The 25,048-nt window shown below is 37.6% G+C and overlaps 1 protein-coding gene across 4 annotated transcripts; it reads left to right on the forward strand.

The window, feature by feature from the left end:
* Window positions 1-23,766, forward strand: LOC102597500 (protein FRIGIDA-ESSENTIAL 1-like). 4 transcript variants are annotated; one of them, XM_006343164.2, is made up of 9 exons: window positions 1-412; window positions 747-911; window positions 1,066-1,167; window positions 9,179-9,346; window positions 9,451-9,652; window positions 9,801-10,021; window positions 10,125-11,503; window positions 11,600-11,661; window positions 23,725-23,766. In XM_006343164.2, the coding sequence occupies exons 1-8, from the start codon at window positions 133-135 to the stop codon at window positions 11,627-11,629; spliced, it is 2,547 nt and encodes an 848-aa protein (XP_006343226.1). In that variant the 5' UTR covers window positions 1-132; the 3' UTR covers window positions 11,630-11,661; window positions 23,725-23,766. The 4 variants fall into 4 exon arrangements, with proteins under 4 accessions (XP_006343226.1, XP_006343227.1, XP_006343225.1 ...); XM_006343165.2 differs by lacking the exon at window positions 23,725-23,766 and adding an exon at window positions 22,966-23,030; XM_006343163.2 differs by lacking the exon at window positions 23,725-23,766 and having other exon boundaries at window positions 11,600-12,116.
* Window positions 23,767-25,048: the final 1,282 nt, after the last annotated feature.

The raw sequence follows: 25,048 nt of genomic DNA on the forward strand, positions 1-25,048 counted from the left end.
ATCTTTTTAATGATAACAAGAAGCTTTTAAAGAATTTTGCAGTGAACCTCCCATCACTCGGCGTCACTGTGCCGCTTCCGTCCGCCGCGAACCACCGTGCCCATCGCCTCTTTCTTACCGGCGCCATTCCCGATGCCTTCTTCCGGTGCGGCGGTTGATCCATCTATCAAGAGTTCATCATCGATACCTAATCCAGAGGTTGAAGAGGATGAAGACGAGGAATACGAAGAAATTGAGGTTGAAGAGGAGATTGAAGTTGAAGAAGAAATAGAGGTAGAAGAAGAAGAGGAAGAAGAAATGGAGGTAGAAGAAGAGGTAAAGGAAGAGGGGGAGGAGGAGGAGGAGGAGGAGGAGGAGGAGGAAGAAGTAGGAGGTGAAGGATCAATTTCACCGAATGTAGATGATCAAAAAGGTTGGTGCTTTGTGTTATCAACTCAGTATGCTGATATCTAAGTTGTTGATCATTATTATTTGAAGAATTAAAAGGTTAAAAACACACCCAAGTATTTTGATTTGTTGAGTTTCATACATGAACCATACCAAAATGTTCAAGTGAGGTGTGTGTTCGATAATCATTTGGTGATAGTTTAGTTAGGAAACTCACACACCCTATGATTCAGGTATAAAACTAAAAAAATAAGAATTGTTTTTGATCCTTCACTCTTATTTAAAATAACACTTGTGTATCTACTTTCGTGCTATTTTTAATTGTCTGTATGCTCTTTGCTTGCCTGCTATTTCATCAGAAGAGGTAGAGGAGGAGGAGGAGGAAGAGGAGGAGGAGGAGGAGGAGGAGGAAGAAGAAGAAGAAGAAGAAGAAGAAGAAGAAGTGGAGGAGGAGGAGGAAAAGGAAGAGGAAGAAGAAGTACAAGGTGAAGGATCAATTCCAATGAATGTAGATGATAAAAAAGGTTAGTGTTTTGTGTTACCAATTCTAGTATGCTGATATTAAGTTAGTCATTATTATGTGAATTTCTTTTTAGATACAATACTTGGGTATCTACTTTTTTGCTATTTTTAATTGTACTTATGTGTCTTTGTATTGCTTGCCTGCTATTTCATTAGAAGAGGTAGAAGAGGAGGAGGAGGAGGAGGAAGAAGAAGAAATACAAGGTGAAGAAGAAAAAGGTCAAGGATCAAGTCTACTCAATGTAGATGATCAAAAAGGTTATTTCTTTTGTATTATCAACTCTAGGATGCTGATACTTAGTTCTTAATCATTATTATGTGTTTTTTTTTTTTTGGAAATAATACTTGGGTGTCTACTCTCTTGCTATCTTTAATTGTCTTGTCGCTTTTGCTTGCTTGCTATTCTGTCGAGTAACTTTCATTGTTTGTCTGGTTGTTTTTCATGCCAAATCATTGTCATTTTGTGAGAAGAAATGGAACATTCATTGCCTTAGGGAGAAAAGTGCGTCTGCTACTTTTAAGTCTTATTGGGATTGCTATTTACGCTTTCATTCAAGCTTTTATTTTTCATGCCTTTCCCTTTTTGATTTGTGTCCGTTTTTTGGGTGTGTGTGTATGTGTGAGCGTGCGCTTGAAGGAGACTTAGAGAGCCAATGACAAAAAAACATTCAATAAGAGTATGCATTATTTTCCTTTTTAAAGAAACAAATCAATTTACATTTAAAACTTGCCTTTCTTGTGATTTGCCTCGGATCTACTATTGTCGTTTTATTCAATGCTATTACCCATCACATATTTCTCCATTTGCTTCTCTACAAGGCTTCAATCTATTATCGTTATCTACTTTGTTTCCTTTGTTTGTTCTTTTTTGTCATATTCCTGATAACTTATCCAATTACAATTTTAATTGCCGATGCATCTATTTATTTTCTTGAAACTGGTACATGTATTCCTCAGCATACCGCCATACCCCGTATGCTAGCCACCTCCAAAAGTGTGCTTACATAGACAACTAATTACAAAAAAGCCTAGAAAATCCACCACCTGTATTTCATCTGCTATACATTGTTCTGTACACCAAAAACATAAAGTAGGAATATTGTTACTTTCTAAAAAAATAAAATAAAGTAGAAATGCATTTCCCTTTGATCTTCCTTTGCAAATTCTCTCATTCCTCTCCTTCCATATGGTCCACCATATGTAAGTTGGGACAATTTTCCACCATCTCTTCTGGCTTTTGCTCCCTCCCCTTTTGATCTAGCAACTCAATAGATTAGCAGTGTGCTCTGGCGTTGTCTGGCTTTCCCAGCCAAGGTAATGAATAGGGACCAGACTTGGGAAGTTACCTTGCAGTGGAGGAAGATGTGGTTGTTTGTTTCATTGGCTCCTTACTAAGAGGGCATATGGATTCTAAGCAGTGTTATGAAAGGCGCTTGCCTTTCGCCTTTGGTGACAAGGCGAAGCGAGGCGAGGGGTCATCGCCTAGTTCCAGCAAGGCAAGGCGACTTCAGCGCACCACAGTGAAGGCGACGTGGCAATGCAATATGCGTCACTTTTTTTTTTTGTTGATCATTTAATTATCTGATTTGATAATTAAAAGCCAAAATTAGGGTTTTTTTGGGGGTATTTTTGCAAACTTCACCTTCGCAAGACCGCTCCTCCTCTTCTCCTTAGATTTCGAAAGTCGCACGACCCCTGGAGACCTCTGTCTTTACGAATCGCGACTGCTGCTCAGGTATGACTGTTGGAGACCTTTTTTTTTTCTTCTTCAGAGTTCAATTCTTCTCTTCTTCTCTTCTAGTTCTTCTCTTCTTTTCTTCTTCTCTAGTCTCTACTCTGTTTTTCAGTACTGAGACTATGCTCTGATTTTCAGTGGTTGTGGTAGTGACTAGTGAACTCCCTCTGTTTTAGTGGTAGTGAACTGAGTGCTCTCTGTTGTAGTGCTCTGCTCACCACAATCTGCAATTTGCCTATATTTTTTTAAAAAAATTAATCTTTCTATAATTATTTTTTCCCTACTTAATTTAGTTTTATACTAATTAATATAATATTTATTTGTCCATAAATAGTGAATTTGGACTTTTAGTATCTACTATTAGTTTTTGAATTGAAATATTTGCTAATATATGTTATTGCTATTAGGATTTTGGATATTTATATATGCAATTAAAATTTTAAATTTTTGGTATTAATTGGCGCCTTAATTCAAAAAGGCGAGCGCCTCGCCTCATGGCGAGGCAGGCCCTTGTTGTCTTTCGCCGTCTAAAACACTGATGCTAAGTGATATTTCCCTTTCTGTAATGCCTTATGGGTGAGACATGTCTTTCTTACTACCTGCCAGGAGAAGCATGGCACCTACTAAGGTGCCACACTTTTTCAAGTAGCTCTCCAGGGTTCTCTATCTCTCCCTGTCATCTTTAGAAGGCCTATCTTGTAGACTCTGTTGCAATTTCCCATTAGCGTTGGGACTCCATTTGATGATATCAGGCACATTGATAGTCCCTGTGAAGGCTCCTCTTCTGCCAAGTAGAGCAATCACTCTTTAAACCTCCCAATCAATCAAAAACCTTATGGAAATTAGGTTCCATCCGTAAGCTGTCTAGATGTTCTCTACCATTGCCAACTTAAAAGGTGATATCCTTCCTCGGGTTGGGCAAGAATAACCTGATTGTCCTTCATAGCCTAACTCCATAGGTGTCAGTGGACTCATAAGTGCACTACTGCCCATTTTGTCCATACTTCTATTGTATTACATTCTTCCATAAGGCTGGTCTATCTTTATCATATCTCCACAACCATTTCTTAAGTAGACTGTTGTTTTGGAGCTTCAGGTTTCTAACCCCCATACCTCCCTACTCGTTACTCTGTTGCACCATGTTCCATTTCACCCAATTGAAATCTTTATGCTCCCTTTGCCATGCCATAGGAAGTTTCTTCTCAATTTGTCTAGAACTTGGAGTACTTTGGCAGGCATAGGAAAGAGAAGAAATCACATAGGTTGGTAACGAGTCAAGAGTACAATGGTTGAGAAGTGGAGACAAGAACACAAAGTTCTTCCATCGGATGGCTAATTCCCACGAAAGATACAATCCATTGACTTATTAGAGGTAGAAGGTCAAGTCATCACTGAGCTGGAAGCAATCAAGAGTGCCATTCAAAGCTACTACCAAAACTTGTATGAAGAAACTGAAGAGTGGAGACCTGATCTCAATATACATGGTGCAAAAATCATTTCATTAGAAGATCAGATGTGGCTACAGAGGAACTTTGATAAGGAAGAAGTATGGGAGAGCATCAAGTCATGTGCAATTGATATGGCACCTGACCAGATGGTTTCAATATGAATTTCTTTCAGAACATCTGGGAGGTAGTTAAGGGTGACATCATGGGTACAATTTATTATTTCCATGAGCACCAAGCATTTGAAAGAAGTTTGAATGCTACACACATTGCCCTTATCCCTAAAAGAGCAGGAGCAATGGAACTAAGGGACTTTAGGCCCATTAGTCTGATTTCAAGAGTGTACAAAATAATTGCAAAAGTACTAGATGAAAGGCTAAAAAAAGTAGTGGAGAGACTGGTCAACAAACATCAAATGGCTTTTGTGGAAGGAAGACAGATTATGAATGTTGCCTTAATAGCTAATGAATATATAGATACAAGGATCAGGGGTGAGGTAGTTGGCTTGATGTGCAAATTAGATATTGATAAGGCCTATGACCGTATGAATTGGGGCTATCTGAGTGTTTTGAAACATATGCGTTTTGGGGAAAGATGGCTGAAGTGGATTAGTTTTTGTATTAAAACTATCAGGTTCTCTATTTTAGTGAATGGAGAACCTACTAGGTTTTTTCCTGAAAAAGAACTAAGAAAGGGATCCTTTATCTCCTTTCCTGTTCATACTTGCAATGGAAGAAGGACTTGGCAGCATGATGAGAGTAGCAATTCGTAACAATTGGTTGAGGGGTTTCAGAATTGCAGAGGGTGACCTAGAGATATTTCATCTGCTATATGCAGATGACACTATCATTTTTTGTGAAACTGTAGTGGAGCAGGCTAGCTATATTAGAGTCATGCGGGTGGTTTTTGAAGCCATCTCTGGTCTAAAGGTGAATTGGAGGAAAAACAATATTTTCCCTATTAAAGAGTCACAAACATTCAAGTCTCTTCTCCTTCTCAAAATATTCAACTATCTTGCAAGTGTGCTTGGATGTGGTGTGGATACTTTGCCCAATGAGTACTTAGGCATGCCTTTAGGCAGGAAGTTCAAAGAGGTAGAGATATGAGATAGAATTATAGAGTAGTCTGAAAGCAGACTAGCCCAATGGAAGTCACAATACTTATCTTTAGGGGGAAGGGTCACACTGATTAATTCAGTGTTGGATTCCTTGCCCACCTATATGATTTCTTTGTTTCTCATCCCGGACAATGTGGTGGAAAAACTGAACAAATTAAGAAGAAATTTTTGCGGAGAGGGAATAAAAGAGGGGTTATAATCTGGTAAAATGGGAAGTGACTCAATCTAGCAAAGGCCAAAGAGGACTAGGAATAAGGAATCTGAGGACCCAAAACAATTGCCTTTTGATGACGTGGCTTTGGAGATTTTGTGAAGAAGAGTCCTCTCTTTGGAAGCAAGCAATTATTCATTAGTATGGGCAAACCAACTCTTTGTGCTCAAATGAGGTAAATACTACATATGGGGTGGGTGTTTGGAGGGAAATCATGAAATTCCCCTCTAAATCTCAAGTCCCAAAAAATATCTCCCTATCTTCCTAATATGTTGAACTGTCAAGTCTATTTGGCAAGATGTTTTCTACAAACTTGGGAATTCATCTTTCATAATCACGTCCTCAAAATTTTACTCTCCTCCTATTTCCGACATTGAATGAGATATTTTCCCGAAAATTATCTTACCCATTCAAGATATCTCCACAACCCACAACCGAATGGCAAAATGATAACTCTAGTTCTCCAATCTCCTCCATAACCCCATTTTAATCTACTATCACCCCCCTCCACTATGCTTGTACCTCCACCTCAAACCTCCACAACCATTTACCCAATAAAATTGTTAAAAACCTTTAAATCTTCAACTCCCAATCCTCCCCTTTTTTTGAGGAGATGTGACTGTCTCCCAACGCACCAAATGAAACTCTTGCCCATCCTCCGCATCCCATACGAAATTTCTCTGAATCTTTTCCTACTTTTCAGTGACCGAAGTTGGAGCAAGGAACAAAGACAAGTAGTAAGTGGGGATTCTCAGCTCCTAATAAGCATTTCTTTCTGCCTTTGGACAAATATCTTTTTTGCCACCCTACTAGAGAAGCCTTTGAAGAATCGAATTCCACACCGTTTGATTCTTGTTCGTAGTGCCTAAAGGTACTCCAAGATAGGTAGTTGGAAGGGCCCCAACCCTACAATTCAAAACTAGAGCGAGTGATCCAAGTTATTCACCTTCGCAACTGGAATAATATCACACTTCCTCAAATTAATTTTGAAGCCTGATACCACTTGAAACCAAGTAAGGACTTGGCCTAAGTAATCCAATCGGGTCTCACTACATCACATAAATCAAGGTATCATCCACAAATAACAAATGAGACACTGAAACGGTCCCTAAAATTTCAACCACAACATTTAAATCCTTCAAATAATCCCCTAGAACACTTCTATTCATCATCATTATCTAAGTTTCTGTAACAAAAATAAACATCAGTGGTAGGGGATCCCCTTGTCTCAAACCCCTTGAGCTCACAAAAAACTGCACATGATTACTATTTACCATGACAAAAATCTCACCGAAGAGATGCAAAAATGAATCCATTTCCTCCACTTCTCCCCAAACCCAATTTGTAACATAATGAAATCTAGAGATCTCTAATTCATATGATCGTAGGCCTTTTCAATGTCAAATTTGCATAACACAACCTCCAAAATTTGTCTACCTTTCACAAAAGCATTCTGCGAAGTAGAGACGGTCTCGTCCAACACCTTCTTAGTGTAATGGAAAGCACCTTAGAAATGATCCTATAGATGCTTCCCACCAGACTGATAGGTCTATAGTCCTTCATGTTCGATGCTCCAACCGTTTGGAGATGATGACTATGAATGAACCATTCATACTTTTCTTTAATTCACCTCTATCTTGGAACATAACAATTGTATCCATCACATTGGTTTTGACCGTATTCTAGCACCGCTGGAAAAACGCCAAGAGACACCATCAGGACCAAGCACTCGTGTATTCATGTCTCATGCACATGCACGAGTGGTGGTATCAAATGGTTGAAGAGGCTACAAAGAATTGTTGTAAGATACAATAAACAAGTTATATTTAACGCATTGGGAGGTGGTACCACATCTCTTAAAAGGTTTGGTGTGCTCGAGTGACGGATCTCTTGGAAAGTGTCCTTGGAGGTTCATAAATTGGATATAGGCTCTGTGGAGGGCAAGTGATAACACATGACAACAAGAATGGGGCCGGGTGGCTAGAAACATTTTATTACCCTATGGATGTGGACTATGGGGATATATCATGAAGAGAGATGAAGTTTAGCGATCACATCACTTTTAAAGTTGACAGTGAAATATTTCAGATTTTGGAAGGATAGGTGGTGTGATGATGATATTATGATAATTTCCTTTCTGACTATCAACAACATTTTGGCCAAAAGGATATGATGACTCATGAGGTTTACAAGGCAGGACATAAGATGACATATTTATTGGGATTTGAGGTTCAGGAAAAATCCACAAGATTGGGAGAGATAAATTCCAAAACTTGATGAAATGTTTTGTAAACAAAACATCACACAGTTGGAAGAAGGCAGTTAGGAATTGGGATGGAAGGTGGTATTGTTCTAGCCTTCTCGGTGAAATTCCTAGTACCACAGGTTACCTAAAAGAGAGGATACAGGTTTGGGGACCTCTTTGTTTTGATTTTTAGTGAGCCAAGGGAGGTTTATTCGCTTTCTTTTACTGGCTGTAAGGACTAAGGAGGGTATTTTTTTGAGACAGGTAAGGCAGTAAGGAGGGTATTCTGATCGCCGAAAATCTTACTGGAAAAACAGCTATGTTACTAGTGCTTTATGCAAACGATTGACAAGAATTAGAGCACTGCCTGTCACAAGTTAGTTGTGGTACTTCCATATGGTGGACGGTGCTGAACCTCTTTGGTATATCATAGTTGATGCCTACCTACTATTAAGGATGTAATGCACTATTAAACTTTCAGAAGAAAGAGAAGAAGATGCACAGGGATGCTCTTCCTTTGACCCATGTGGGTACTTTGGAGATTGAGTAGGATAGACTTTTTTGTTTTTTGTGAATTATTGGTGTACGCACAAGGTCACCTTCAGTTTAGCTGAATTCCTATCTTGGTTTTCACATGACCTCAGTAAAATAATTAATTTATAAAAGAATTTCAGAATATAAGAAAGGACTCTTAAAGCATGGACATAGACATGATCAGACACAACTTGAGAATAAAGACACATTTTAAATTAGGGAACACGATACCATTAGTACAATATTTTTGTTTAATTTAAACATATAGCTTGGAATTGATATTTAATAAATAACAAATCATGAAGACATTATTTCATCTTAGCAATGTTATAAGGTGGCATACTTCTCATAAAGATTTAGGGGAGACCAAACAATCTAATATAGGAAACAATCTGCACATTTTGTATGAATTCAGGAAGGCTGATGTGTAAGTCAAGGATACAAGTCTGAGGAGAAAACGGGATCTTCATCAAAAAATAAAAAAGGTACATGATAGTGTCTGACGTGTGTCCTCATGTGTGTTATTTGTATTGGTGTTTAGGCCACACAGTCCAGATATATTACTATATTTGGGTCTTCTCATACAAAGGTCGATTCCATTGTTTTTAACATGGTATTAATATTAATATCACTCAACAACACCTTACCCAGATTGATATCACTTATCTGCAAAATTCAGTAGAAATTTCTTTCAACTTTACATGTGTATTGAACAGTCTTAATCTCAAGATGTAGGGTTGATCCAGGAAAAAAAGAGTCTAGAATCTTCTTAAAGTGCTTCTTTTGTGTTTTGTGCTGATGTTCTCGTTCTGGGATGCACTAAGTTTCCTGTGTCCTTGGTCGATCTGTTAGGATTACACGACCTCTTTTTCTGTTTAGACTGACTTCATCATGGAGGTTCTGCCACAGAGAGCTTGCTTGTGTTTTATGGTGGAGACATTTACATTGGCAGAGTTTTTATTGATATATTTCTTCCTTGTAGATGGTATCCAAGTTCTGGAACCTTTGGCGCTTGAACACCTGTTAAGATCAGACTTTTCTTCTCAACAAGAACTTGTAGCAAATTTACCACAGCATACCCCTTTGATTGAAGGTGCTAATGAGAGTTGCAGAATTTCTGATTCAGATGGAACAAGAGAGAGGATAGATGGTGAGAACTTGTATTATATCATATGGGAACAGTGGTTAGTTTTGAAGGAAAGATTGTATATGGTATTCTGTAGACTCACAGAGATCCATTTGGAGCTCTTGCAGGAAAAAGAACCCACATAGATTCTGATGTTCAAGCTTCTGGATTTGAGGATGGTGAAACAAATACAGAGAGAATCCAGCGTTCTGGTCAAGAACTGGATGCTGAAACATTGACTGATGTTTCTGGCAAGGTGGCTATTGGTGTTCAGTTTACTGATGGAGGTGATCAAGAAGCTATGGACGATTTAAAGCAAACATCACCAAGGTTTTAGTTATACAGCCGATTCCTTGTTCGGTATTTTTTGTTGTAGTTGGAAGTTGCGGGTTTATGCTGCTTTTGAATGTCTCTTATTGGAAGTTCTTTTCCATATAGTTTTAGTAGAACCAAGTTTGATAGTATCTAGTCTTTCCAGGTTGGATGTTCTCAAGACAAGGCAAAGAAGTTCGTCCCCTGCTGCTGATTCTAGGGGAGAAAGCAAAAGATTAGCAATGAGATGTGAGTTTTTTGCCAGGGGTTGGTGCATCAAAGGGAACTCTTGTAGATTTCTTCACATAAAGGATCATGTGACTAGCCATGATAAGGATGGTGGTCTAGATGATACAATGATAAAAAGCAAACTTGCAGATGACAAAGGTAATCCTGAACCGTAGTCCTTTAGGTTTTTGTTAGCATACTTTACTTTGATATTGTGAAACCTTGCTTAACTAATTGGGACGAGGTTCCTTATTACCTTTAGGTTTGGAAGAGAGTGGCAAAAGATCAGTGCTGGATGGTTCTTCTGATTCAGTACAATCAGCAGTTCAATCTGGAGAAAATCTGAAATTGAGAGGCGACGAGGAATTGCATATGCGTTCAGATGGACCTTCATCCACCCCAGACTTCAGAAGAGAGAGTCTTGGATGTAAACCGTACTTGGCTGGTTATAGCACCTCGTCTTCACCATTACTCAAAGATGGCTTCTTACATAAGAATATCCTCCATGATGGAAAGCTTAACTCAGTCCTGTTGTCTGACAGTTACCAAAATACAGTAGTTTCCCCTTACACCTCAGGTTTGGATGATATGAATCATAAGAGGAACCGGTCTGTGTTTGAAAAACATGGCTTGCGAGTCTTTAATGACTCTGTAGATAGGTTGTCTCATCATTGTTCTTCTTCGCGGAACATAGATGCCCTTGATGATCAGAAGCTTTTGGATTGTAGCCAAGAGTATTCTTCTTCTAGATCCACCTCTTTGCATCATAAGTCTTCAGCATTTCCTAGTTCCAAAACTGAACTTTCTCGGATTGATTTATCATGGGACACACGATACTCATCTGATTATAGAACTATGGCGCTTTTTGACGATTGGGAGCCATCTGTTCCTTTTCGACCATCATTCTTGCTTAGTCAAATGATCGGATGTCCTGAAAGTCTATATGATCCTATTCGTGATAGTATTGATCAAAGTAATGTAGGAGATGGACCCTCAAAATTGTCTTCCTCTGCAAAAGGAGGGCCTGTAGTAACCAAGCATATGCAGACAAATGCTGATCCAGTTTCAACAGGAACCTTGGGTCCAGAACAGAGCTCCAATAAAGTTCCAATTTCTGGTAATATCTACCATAGGGATATATTGCCTGACAACCTGTCCGAGAAAGATATGTCTACTAATGAAACAGATACAGCAGATACAGCAGTTGCTCATCAGGAAATCAATACCTCTTCAAAAGAAGAGAAGTATTCAAGATCTGCTAACCTCAGAGGTGCCACAAAAGCAGATAAACAATTATCTACTGAACTACCGCGCACCAGGACCAGAAAAAAGACACAATCAGAGTCTGAGAGGCTCAGACACGGAACTGAAATTGATATTGACCGGAAGACAGACAGATCTGTGAACAAAGAGTCTAGAGTTATGAAGCATTTTCATGCTGCTCTTGTAGAATTTGTTAAAGAACTATTAAGGCCAACTTGGAGTGAAGGTCTCATGAGTAAGGATGCTTACAAGATGATAGTCAAGAAGACAATTGATAAAGTTGTCAACTCTTTGCACCCCAATCAGATTCCTGGTACGGCTGAATCAATCAGACAGTATCTTGATTTATCTCAGCAAAAACTTGCTAAGCTCATTGAGGTCAGACATGCTTCAAAAATAATACCTATGCTTTAAAGAGTTCAGTCCATGTGAAGTCTGTTCATCCCTAATTTGACAAGTAATTTGTGTTTGCAGGCATACGTGGAAAAATATGGAAAATCGTGATAACATTAAATGAGCTTTGGTCAGCATAAGGGGTGCGTGGATATATATGGAAAATCTTGAATCTATTAAATCAGTTATGCTAAGCATATTGCCAACAATAGTGAATTGGTAAAGCACAATTTTGTGAGCCTAATTTGATACTTCTAGGGGTTAGAATGAAGACTTCGAAACCATTTATTTTGTGTACGGATTTTCTGTTTAGCTAGGAACTTTTCTGCTACCTTGTGTCCATAACTGAAGTCAACTATCGTACTGTAACTTCTCATTGGGGTTATAGCAATGGCAGTTCCTAAATAGGTTTTTGTGATTCACGTTGTTAAGAGTATTGAGTGTTGTTAGTTTAGAATATTAAAATTGTTTAAGGTTTTAAGCTAAATGTTGTCCGTGTCGTACAAATATTATATTTGTATGTGTTTGGCACCTACAAATAGGCGTCATTTATTGATCAAATTATCAAGTCATCAATATATCTGCTCCTTTTCTCTCATTCTCTGATCACATAGGTTTCAGTAACTTCTGTTTTCATTCTTCTGGCACACAAAGAGTATCATGGTCTATTCCACTGGCTTATGGATTTTACTTTGAGATGGTTTCAACCTAAGAAAATACACTAAAATATGTAAAAAGAAAACTTACCTTCTGCCTATGGCACTAATCAATATCTAAATAGTACTTCTCTAATGGGGACTTGGGTCAATGAAAAGGTTATCTGAATTTGGTTGTACATAACTTATGAAAATGTAATATGATGTAGATAGATTTTTTAGATTTTTTCAGTTACCTCTCAGGCTACAGTAGGTATGAACTGAGTTTTTGGAAGGTTCCTGGATATGGAAATTTCAAAAAAACTTGCAAGGATCCTGATGTAATCACTGCACAATCTTTGTGCTTCGTTTGTTTATAAAATGCCCATTTATCAGAAATGAAAATGTAGAGAACTTATAGTACTTCTTCTTTGTATTTGCATATAATTTTGGTTTGAGATGAGTTTGATTGGAGAAACATGATTCATGAGGATTCATATAGCCGGCCCCAACTAGTTTGGAATTGAGGTGTATTAGTACATGTTGTAGTGGGAATTAGGGTGGTTCGAAATCAGATCGAAGCCGATAACCCGAACCAAAAAAAAGTTATTCGTTCATCGGTAATGGGTTATTGGTTAGCGGTTTTGGTAATGGTTTTGATTTTTTTATTATCGGGGTATCAATTCTTAACTGTTTGAAGCTTTTTCTTAACGGGTTAAACGATATCCCGATAGTAAATTAAATAATTATATTTATACCATTTGGTATATAAAGTCCTTGACTTAAAGTTTAGTTTCATACTTTTATTTTAGGTTGTCTCAAACTTTCGGTTATTCTACAACGTGACAGTGTTTGCTTTTGAGCAAGATGCATTTTGGCAACTCATGTGCATAGTTCATTTAGTTTGTCACCTTGTTTCTAAGTGATTTTCCATAATTTATTTTGTGTCAAATCTTAACGGTTAAACAGTAAGTATCAATAACCAATAAGCCAGTATCTTTTTTTTTTGAGAAGGTAACATTTGTGGGTTGCACTGACACCATATTTACAGCAGAAAAAAAAAAGACATATAGCTGACTCTAATTCTAACAAGTTCCTAGGATGTCTATAATTGAGTCAGTGTCTTCTAAGTATATTTGTTTACACCAGAAACAAAAAAGTCTAGTGCAATTTAGTTTGATCATCTGTAGATCACAATTTTTGCTCTCAAAACATCTTGAATTCCTTTTCTTTCATATTGTCCACCAGATACAATCCAGGACAATCCTCCATCTGTCTTTGTCAGCAGCTCCTACTCCTGCTTCCTCCCAGCTATATAGCAAATGAGTTATTTTGTTAGGCATGACCCAACTAATACCCCTAAGGCTAACAAAAATTCTCCACAACTGAGTAGTTGTCCTGCACTGTAGAAACAGATGGCTAACTGTCTCAACCTCTTCACCACAAAGGTAACATCTGGAACACAAGGAGAATTTCCTCTTCTTGAGGTTCTCGTGTCAAAACAGTCTCTCTTGCCAATAACCAAGTAAAACAGACAACTTTGAAGGGGATTTTGATCTTCCATATATGCTTCCATGGCCAATGTTGTCTTTGTAGATTTCCTTGGTTCAAAAACTTGTAAGCAGAGTTCACCCTGAAACTATCTTTGCTATCCAACTTCCACATATGTCAGTCTCTTTCTTCACTAGTCCCTTTAAATTCCTCCAACATTCTGAAGAACTCAATGACTGAATCAATTTCCCAGTCATTGAAGTTCCTCCGATAAGCCAATATCTTAGCGGTTCTATAATGGTTTAGCATGTCTACAAATTAATAACCGATAAGTCAAACCGATTAACTTCAAAACCGAACCGAACCGACCGATACGCAACCTAGTGGGAATAGTTTGACACTTTCTGTATGTTGATGTTATCAAAGGCTAAAAGCGAAAAAAATTCCCACTATAGTTGCGTTGTTGTTGGAGCTTTGAGTGCTAACCAAAATCGATGTTCAACTTCAAGGCTTAAATGCGCCTCAATTGAGCCTTCATTAACACCCATTCTTGTATTGAGTAAAAAGTGTTTTGACATTTTGTCTTTTTGTATTTGACTGCGTAACTATGTATACACAAATTGATGGATCTTATAACATTTGGCTAGGCGTTCCTACATTGTTGAGTGAGGAATCTGTTGAGACCATAGCCATATGCTTAGGCTTTGACTTATGAATTTGGAAATTATCTATGATGTAGTGCCAAAAAGAGAAACAAGAGAGGAAGTATCGTAGAAATAGACAGAAATAGCGATTGGAGAAGGAAATATAGAGAAAATGAATAAGAAAGAAATGGAGAGATATCAATTTATCAAATATTATTTAAGTTAAGTGTATAGCAAACAAAGTTTGTAAGTATCCTATATATAAAGTAGGAACTCTGAATTTGGAATTCCTAAAATAAAGAAAATTCTATCTATAACTAGGAGGTAAAAACACCAATAGATAAAATCTTATCTCTCGCTAAAAGACGAGAGAAAATCTCATCTTGCTACATGTTCAAGGTGCTATATGTCAAGAGGCTGAAGTAAACGACCATTTATTTCTGCATTGTAAGATAGCTACAAATCTGTGGAACATGTTCGTTTGTATACTCGGGGTTAATTGGACAATACCCAGAACCACTTTTGAGGTACTAACACACCGGCAAGGAATTGGGAAGAGAGTATCAAAGGAAGATTGGTGGAAAATGTCCCTGCTTGCATCTGGTGGACAGTATGGAAATAAAGGAATGAGAGGTGCTTTGAAGGGAGGGTTAGCAGCTCCCAGATGATCAAGATGAGATGTCTTAGTCTTTTGTATTTATGGTGTAAGCAAGATTTAGTGGGGGAAGTAGATAGTTTAGTGGAGTTTATAGGCCAATTGTAAATTTTTGAAAATTTGTTTTTGGATTTGAGAATGATGGCACCCCCGTAAATCCCTCCTCATTAATTTCTTGATGAGTTCTTTTGTGTGAATACAAAGTTACCTATTTCAAAAAAAAGAGAGAAAATCTCATCTTAAAGATAAGATTGTCTTTATTTAATGTTTCAATTACTAGATAAACCTAAAAAATATCTAGATGATCTTATGTTCTCCTATGATGATTGGAAACCAATATAGGTTATTGTTTCTTTTGCAACTCCTTGACGATTTGAACCACTAAATGTTGTAGTTGAGATTAGAAGATGAAGAAGTTCATTAGGAGTTGAGATTCTGGAGGTACTTGCAAGATTGGGAGGTCACATAGTTCCAGACTTCGATGGAGTTGCTTAAAAAAACAAAGTACGTCACATGGCAACCATGAGTCATGATGTACTTTTGGTTAAGTCCTATTATGGGAATCTTTTGAATAGGAAGGAGTCTATTATTCCATATCTCGGGGTGTGGATTGCAAGATATGGTAACACCACAAAAAATGGAAAAATCGACTCCTTCCATATCTTGCGTTGTGGATCTTAACACACTATTTTGTTGTTGTTATTGTTTCTTTCTTGTAGACGTTATACTGCTTTCTTAGTAACTGCTATGCTTTCTTCATTGTTTTCTTCTTTTATTTGGGTTTGATGCACTCGAGCCGAGGGTATTTCAAAAACAACCTCTCTACCTCCACGAAGTAGTAGTAAGGTATGTGTACATTCTACCCTCCCCAGACCTCACTTAGTGGGATTTCATTGGGTATGTTGTTGTTGCAGTGTGGATCCCCAAAGTACCGAGAAAGGTGTGTTTTTTCCACTTGCTAGTTGTGAAAGGGGTAATATTGATGGCCGAGAACTTAAGGAAGAGGAGGCTTACATGTGTCGGTTGGTGTTAAATGTGCGAAAATTTGGGTGAAGATGTCAATCTCCTCCTTTTACACTGCCCAATGGCATTAGTTTGTGGTGGGAGTTACTGTATTGGTTTGTCTTCAATGGGTGATGCCAGGCACAGTCAAAGAAGTACTGTTTGGCTGGACTTTTCGAGGGCGGGATAGAAGACACAGGGCGTGGGATGTGGCTCCACTTGCACTTATGTGGACTATTTGGAGAGAACAATATTAGAGCTTTTAACAGTATAGCAAAGGGACATCAACATTGCCTCTAGATGCTTACTATGCAAAGAGGCACTAGAAACCAACAAACATTTACATTGCGAAGTAACAACACAAGTATGGGCTTTATTCTTCAATTTGGCTAGCCTAAACTGGTGTATGCCAGAATACACAGCAGACTTATTGAGCTGTTGGATCAGAAAGGGGGGCAGCAAGAGTCAAAAGAAGTGGTGGAGGACAGTACCTGCTTGCATCTGGTGGAATATTTGGAAGGGAAAGGAATCAGAGGATTTTTGAAGGAAAAGAATGCTCAATACAGAAGTTAAATGGAAAGTAAGTACTTCCTTAGGTTTTTGGTGTAAAGAATAAAATATAGAAGAGGAAATCCAATTAGTGGATTTCATAGGTTCTTTGTAATGTAAGTTCTGTTTCTTTTTTCCTTCTTTTTTTCTCTCTCTTCTCTGTTAATACTTTTTGGAAGTGGCCAGCATAGTCCTTAATGCTGAGGTAAGTTACCAGTTTCAAAAAAAAGTATAGCGAAGGACTATGTACACCTAAAGAATAGCTTTGTATCCTTGATTTCTTTTTGGTACACCCATGAGGTTACATTAGTTAGGTATAGAAGATCAGGTGTTGCTCCTAGGAAGTCATTTTTTGTAAGATTTTTTGCCTTTTGGTATACTTCTTGTTATGTAGGTATTTTTTTTTGAAACTGGTAATGTTGTATTCTTCGGCATATAATGCTGGCAACCTTCAAAAGAGAAACAGGGAGAAAGGGGAAGGAAACTACTTACAATGACCCTAACAGATCTACTAATTCTAATAAATCTATGTCGATCTTTTAACACCAAAAACTACTTACAATTCTAATTCTTGTATGTGGGTATTTTATGCCCTTTGCTTATAAAAGAATTTATGACCTGACTAAGAAGAATGAGTTGTAGTTGATTCTTCATTGAAACAAGTTAGTTTAAACAATCACCAATGTAATATTACTGAGATATTCAACCACTTGATGAGTACTCAAGAGTGGAGCAGGATTATAAGTCGGAAACTATGAAACCAAAATTGATGTAGTAACCTGCCAGTCCTATAGATTCCTTCTAATTCCAAGTCCAATAAACTCCTCTTGTAATCCTGGATGTTTTTTACTACAATCTCCTTTTACTTTTAGATGGACCTTCATAGGGTGGAAGAGAAGACACCGGGCGTGGGTTGTTGCTCCACTAGCAATTATGTGGACTGCGTGGAGAGAGAAGTAGGAAATTTTTTGATAGCATACATCTAAGGAATAGCCATTTGTCCCTGATTTCCTTTTGGTGCACCCATGAGGTCCTTATATGTATAGAAGATTGGGTATACTCCTTATACGCGGGTGTTTTATGCCCTTTGTTTATAAAATCTTATTACTTGATAAAAAAAATAGTTTCCTTTTGGCATGAAATAACAACCCAGTGTAATCTCAAATGGAGGGTGGTGTGTACGACTGTAGGCATACCTTACCCCTCCTTGTGAAGGTAGAGAGGTTGTTTCTGATAGACCTTCGACTCAAGTAAAGCAAATTAAAGCATGTATGAAAAGGGAATACATTACGAAGAAGTCATGATGAAATTAATGAATAAAAGAACAAAGGCAATAACAAATAATACGATGTGCCAACAACAAATTAGATGACACTCGATTACCTACTAACCTTCTACCCTAATCCTCGACCTCCATATTCTCTATGTAGGGTCATGTCCTCAGTAAGCTGCGGGTGTGCCATTTCTTGTCTAATCACCTCTCTCCAATGTTTCTTCGGCCTACCTCTACCTCTCCTCATGTCAGACCTGTCATGGGATTCTGTAAACGTTTGATAATGTAAGCCTCACCATTTTTCTCCATCTGCCTATGACTACATTTTTTTGTCATAGTTTTCTTTAATCATGTTTAGTTCCTCTTATTCATAACGTCTTGTCATATAACTGTTTTTTGTGTCTATTATGCGTTTCCTGCACTTCATGTATTTCAAAATGTTAATTTATAATGCGCTTTTCTTCGTTAAAATCCATGATTTAACTGCGCTTTGTGCTTAGGCTTAAAGCTAACTGTAACAAGGAGATTCAAGTTAAATGCAAGTGACCATCTCACGCTCTAAAACTAGAAACTAAAAGAAGAGATTTCCTGTTAATAATTATTTTGATATCACTGACTTGAGTGCGTATTCTCTTTACAGTTTCAGTATCAGATTGAAAATGAGAAGTACCATTTGTGTAGTTGAGGTAATTGGAAACACTGCTGCCTGCAAAGTGCTCAGCGTATCACACTTAGGACTGTGTCCACTTCTGCTTTCAGTGTATATGCTGCTTCTTTAGTCTGTCTTCTGGTTTGGTGCTCCTATTCCTCACTCTTCTGTTCTTTTATATCGCCGTGTTCTTCTCTTTTATCTGTTTCCACATCACCTATGTTCTATTCTTTAGACTCGTTAATCTTCTGCTTCTTCATCTGTTTTACTCATCTCTTCTATATGCTAAAATGCTCAATTTTTAATTTTACAACAGTTTTGGGAAGCCCAAGCATAGAACTTACTTGCTGGAATCTATTGTCTAGTTGGTGATTCTGAAACTTAGAAGCTGTCACTGTCTGATTTCTAGTCGATCCGTTGCCGGCTCGCAATGCTTTTACTTGACATACCAAACCATCTCACCTGTTCTGCTCTGGTCTAACAAGCCATGCAATCATTAATTTCAGAGAGGCTTAATACATAGTTTACCCCCGAGCTTTTTTTGAAAATGGTAATGTTGTATTTTTCAGCATTAAGGATATGCTGGTGACCTTCAAAAAAACAGAGGGGAGCAAAAGAAGAGAAAAAAATACTTACAAATTACAAGGATCCTAATAATTCTACAATTTGTTCTGTTTGCTCTAAACCTTTCTCTTTACACCAAAAATAAAAAAATACAATACAATTTTACCCTCGAGGTTCACACTCCTTGATCACTGGAGTCGTTACACACCAAATCTTTCAAAAATGTGTCTAATACGCCATTTTTAGCTATGTGGCACTTGCGTGGTCTGCACACGAGGCGAGTAATGCAAAAAACTGGTATCTGAAGCTTTATATGGACAAACTATTCAACTTTTTCTTGAATCATTTCGTTTTCCCCATCTTCCCTTCCTTTTACCTCTCCGGCTTCTACAATTTCACCCTATTCCTCCTTAAAGAACTCTTGCTACACTTGCTACTGGGTTTGACATAATTCTGATGAAAAAAATCATTTGATGGGTAAGAAATTGAGGTAGAGAAAAGTGGTTAATGGTGACTAAAGACGGTGGCGGAGATGAAATGGTTCTGGGTTAATTTTTTTTTGCGATTAGGGCTCTGACTTCTGAGGGCAGACTGGTGGTTGCGATTGCTGTAGTGAAGACAGCCTGGCCATGGTAGCAATAAAGGCTGATTGCAGGTTGCATCATGTAAAGTTCATTATAGAATTCTCCACTTTGAATCGTAAAACAAGTCTTCGAACTTCTCATATGAAGCATGAAACAAACTTCAAATTTGTATGTATTAGATACTGGAAAGCTTAAGAAGGTAAATGAGAAAGAAAGGAAATTGCTATTGATAATAGATTGTGCAAGAATCTTAAACACAAATTACAACCAAGAATTAAGAAATTTGTCCATATGGAGTGGACAAAACTCCCAGAAACTGATATTCAAATATATACTCAATCCTACCTAAAAATAATCCTAACCAGATATTTATAGGAAACATATTGTCTACAACAAACTCCTAGAAAAATTGTAAAGCCTAATCTGATAGTAGTTAATGATATTGGTAACTGCTGGAGAATATCTTAGGAGGCAGTTACTTAATGTTTGGCTGACTGTTTCCATCTGCAGTTCCAGACTCTCTATTTCCCCTTTCACGCTTTCTTTTTCTGAAATATGTCTTCAAAGGTGGGGTCGTATCAGTATGACTTCATAACAATTGGAAAACACTTAAACTTGTTTTAAAGAGATCATTAAAACACTTCTAGTTTCCGTACTTGAGCATGTAAACTTTGGCTTAAAATATTTATGGATAATGCATGCTTGTCTGCTCCAATCACACACACATTAACATTTAAGACATCCAATCAAACGCACATTAACATTTAATACATTTACAAGCACCTTGATAGTATGCTTTTTATGAGAAAGAACCTTGGTAAAGACATGCTTTAACTCACCTTAAGGTCCTCCCTTTTAAGCAAAGGTAGCTTCAAAGTCAATTAATGGTCATCAAACACTTGGAATCTACCTTGAATGCCATCACAAAGTCAACAACTACTACCACCATTAATGGCTACTATTAGGGTTCATGAGTTCTCAACTTCAAACCTTCAACATATCTCATAAATACGGGGAAATCTTAGTAACTTAGTTGGTTTGCTACCTGAACTTTCACCTTGTTGATGAGGGTTTGATTCCCCACCTTGTAATCCTCCCCTATTTTCCTACCCCCAATTTATTTATTTTAAAAAAATATCTCATAAATACTCTTAACCCTCACTAATATTTTCATTAGATGAATTGGAAGTGGTGGAATTACTTAAATAGATTAAATCTTGAAGATCAAATTTTGGTGTGTTCTTGATCTATTTGAAGATTAATCAGAATGGGGGGTGCTACCTACGTACATGATTGATAACTATGGGAGAGGGGGGGGGGTGCTTGATGCGAGAGAGGCATGAGTGTAATTTAATCTTATGGTGTATTCATATCCAGTGATAAGGGCCTCTTTCTCATTGAGAGAAAAATCTATGGATTACAAGGCTTGATCATGTTAATACTGAGTTTGTGAGTTGTGATAAACGGGTAAAGTCTGTGTACACACTACCCTCCCCGAACCCCACTCGTGGGATTACACTGGGTTTGTTGTTGTAGTAGTAGTAGTAAGTTGTAATTAACTCCAGATGCCCCAAAATCTCACCTTAGCTGAGGGCTGGGTGGGAGGGGGGGGGGGTGCTTGATGCGAGAGAGGCATGAGTGTAATTTAATCTTATGGTGTATTCATATCCAGTGATAAGGGCCTCTTTCTCATTGAGAGAAAAATCTATGGATTACAAGGCTTGATCATGTTAATACTGAGTTTGTGAGTTGTGATAAACGGGTAAAGTCTGTGTACACACTACCCTCCCCGAACCCCACTCGTGGGATTACACTGGGTTTGTTGTTGTAGTAGTAGTAGTAAGTTGTAATTAACTCCAGATGCCCCAAAATCTCACCTTAGCTGAGTGGAAATGACGCCTTGGTCGAATGGGGTGGAGAGAAATCATATTCATAAAAATGTGTTCATAACCCTCTCTCCTCGACCCTAGGCTGTTTAATAGTTCCGGACCTGATGGACATGCGTGCTGACAGGGGCCCAGAATTGCCCATGCTCGCTAAATCCCACTGTGCTGTTTTTGGATGCATGCCTTGTTCTGTCCGCACACATGGAAGACTCTTACAAACAACCTTTAGTAAAATGCTCATAACTTTAATAGGATGACCAAATGACCAACGGTTTGATGCGTTAGAAACTAGAGTTAGAGTGCTTTAATTTGATTCCTTATCCAAAGCCTAATTCATTTTAAGTTGGGAGAGATGAACGTTTGAAGTTAAGCCTTGTGTTATTTTGTTTGAATTTTTGGCCCCTTCTGTACTTTTCAACTTCCCTTGTTCCTTAGGCTTACATTAGTCACAAAATCACTTACAGTTCATGCCAATAACCTACCAACCATGCTTTCATCATTTCGATACTCAAACTATTCTCGGAGCTGCCTGCTGTAGTTGAATGAAGTTCAATTCAATCTTTTATAGAAGGCATAGCTAAAAAGCTCTGTTATTGTGATTATTCTCCTTCACCCTTTTCGTCTTCTCAATGTTTTAATAAAGCAAAGCAAAAAACAAGTTGCATTTTTCTAGTCTGGAGTTGAGCAGAACGTATCAAAGAAAAAGGAAAGCAGTCTTGAGCCAAACAGTGGTCCTTAAATGCAAATGAGTGGAGCTGTTTATGTAGAAAGAGTTCATAAATTCCCTTCAGGATGGGCTCTGTGACTGTTCATGGGAAATTTTACAGATGAGTTGCAAGAACATATGACTGTCTAAGCCTCCATGTTCACGAGGCGACAATGACTTATTAGTTTGCATCATGATTTTGTTTTAAAGATCCTTTCTGATTTCCAACTCATTACCTTGAAGATTCTGTGTATAGTTTACAATTATCCTCTTTACTAATATCTTGCAGTCTGTTGCCTCTGCAAATTACACATGAGTAATATTTGTGTGTATTACACTGAACACTAATTATAGTATATGAGGTATCCCAAAAAATGGTGAAATTGTGGTATACTACGGATTATGGTGTTTGGTACTACACTGGGTATGTTGTTGTTGGTACTACTGTGGGGTTTGACATCTTTAAGTACGGATGGGTTTGGAGGTCCTTAGTTGATGTTACTCTATTATTAGCAACATAGTGCTTTTGTTGTATGTGCACCTGGATTTTGAGTATGTTGTTGTTGGTACTACTTTGTGGGGTTTGACATCTTTATGTGCTGATGGGTTTGGAGGTCCTTAGTGCATGCTACTCTATTATTAGCAACATAGTGCTTTTGTTGTAAGTGCACTTGAATTTGTTCCTGTCACTATTTGAATGTGAATATTAGCACTAAAGCTAGGATAGTAGATGAGGTTATCATTTCATGGGTTAGCGAATACTATGTGCTATAGCTCTTGGCTGGCAAACTGAAAAATGTGATTTTCAGAAGAGTTCATAGAGAAGACCAGAATGACTCAAATCCAGGAAATACAATCGTATAATAACACATCCATGAAACAACACCAAATGACTCAATCCAGGAAATGCAATCGTATAATAACACATCCATGAAACAACACCAAATGACTCAATCCAGGAAATGCAATCGTATAATAACACATCCATGAAACAACACCAAATGACTCAATCCAGGAAATGCAATCGTATAATAACACATCCATGAAACAACACCAAATGACTCAATCCAGGAAATGCAATCGTATAATAACACATCCATGAAACAACACCAAATGACTCAATCCAGGAAATGCAATCGTATAATAACACATCCATGAAACAACACCAAATGACTCAATCCAGGAATGCTGCAACCATGGAACAACGCATCCATGGAACAAGACCACAATGACTCCATTGAGGAATAAAATGAATTCTCTTTCAGTTGATCGTGGCATGCCCTTTGCTAAGATATGTGTTTGGTCCATTTGGTATCACAACTTTCAATCGGAAATCTGTTTTTAAGTTGTTAACGTCATGTTATAAGTTGTTAACTGATTCATTTTGAGTTTTTGAATGGTGGTATAGTGTTGGACACACCAAATCATAAGTTGTTGGAACTCCTTCAAATACTAATGTGGAATACAGTATGCTGGACTCATCTAGGAGAATTCTTGTTTAAAATTGTTAAACTTGTTTACTTCATAACACATATAGTTCTGACTCTACTACTATTTCATCCTAGCAGGAATAAGTATTGAGCCACTCCTCTCGAGGGCACACATTGTTTGCTAATTTCTCTCAGCTTGAGCACTGTTTATGTAATTGATACAGCAGGTTGGTCTCCGAATTGACTTGTGAAAAAACCCTAGTGTCATATGCTTAAACATCCGCGTGGTGCCATAAACGTAGTCCATGACCACCTTTTGTGTACATCCAATGTACATTGAACGCTTGGATCAAACCCCTCTTTGACACCAGAATGTCATGTCCCTAAGAAATGTTACATCCTCTTTAGTTCTTCATTGATTCTGTTATTTGCAGCAATTTGAATGACATGGAGACAGCTCTGTTGGTTTTAATAGGTATTGAGCTTTTGAAGGTTGTTCTAATGTGTTAATGTTCCAACTATCTTTAAGTTGCTATCTTATTTTTAAGTGGATAAACTTCTTGATTTGTCTATTGGAAACCGCCTCTCTGAGGTAGGCATGAAGTCTACGTACACTCTACCCTTTCCGAACCCTACGTTCTGAGACTACACTGTGTATGTTGTAGCTTCTTGATTTGTCTTTGGAGATCTAATCCTTTTGCTATATATCCTTTCTTGCTATTATACATCCTTTTACTGTCATTAGCTGCACAGTATTAAAACAAGTTCCATAATTGTGGACTCAAGGCCTGATGATATCACTAAGTTATGTTGCTCGGATCCTCAAATGCGCGCTGCATCCTTGTCGGATCCTTCAAAACTGCTAACTTTTGGTCAACTCGACACACAATGAACAACTTTTTTTTTTGGAGGATCTGAATGACACAACCAGTGCCATTTTTTGGCAAATTCGACAACATTTTTGAAGATTTTGTGCAAGATGTCGTAGAGTATGGTCATTGTGTTGATATCTCTAATTTTATGCAATATCCTGATATTATTACTCTTATCTCGCCAACCAAATGACTGAGTAAAGATCTTTTGGAAAGTATTTTCTTATATTCAATTTCGTATTGGACAAGAAAGGAATTTCTTTTGTGTATCCATTTTCAATATTATACAAAATTAGAAATTGATTCTTGGTGTAGTTTAACCCACATCTTCCAGCACACCAAGCTTGAAAAGGACAATTTTTAACCTTTGGTCATGTGACCAAAGTTTCAAATTTATCAAATATCAATCGATACAAATCGAATGATGATGATGCTCTATTCTTGTGATTTACTCTCTTTCGCTGTCTCAATTTACGTGACATCATTTAACTTTGATATTCTTTTCATTTAACTTTGACATTCTCTTCTAGACAGAGTATAAAGGAGTGCACATTAATTAAAATAAATGAAATATTGTCAAATTGACAAAA

Source organism: Solanum tuberosum, unplaced genomic scaffold (assembly GCF_000226075.1).
Source record: "Solanum tuberosum cultivar DM 1-3 516 R44 unplaced genomic scaffold, SolTub_3.0 scf00039, whole genome shotgun sequence".
NCBI lineage: Eukaryota > Viridiplantae > Streptophyta > Magnoliopsida > Solanales > Solanaceae > Solanum > Solanum tuberosum.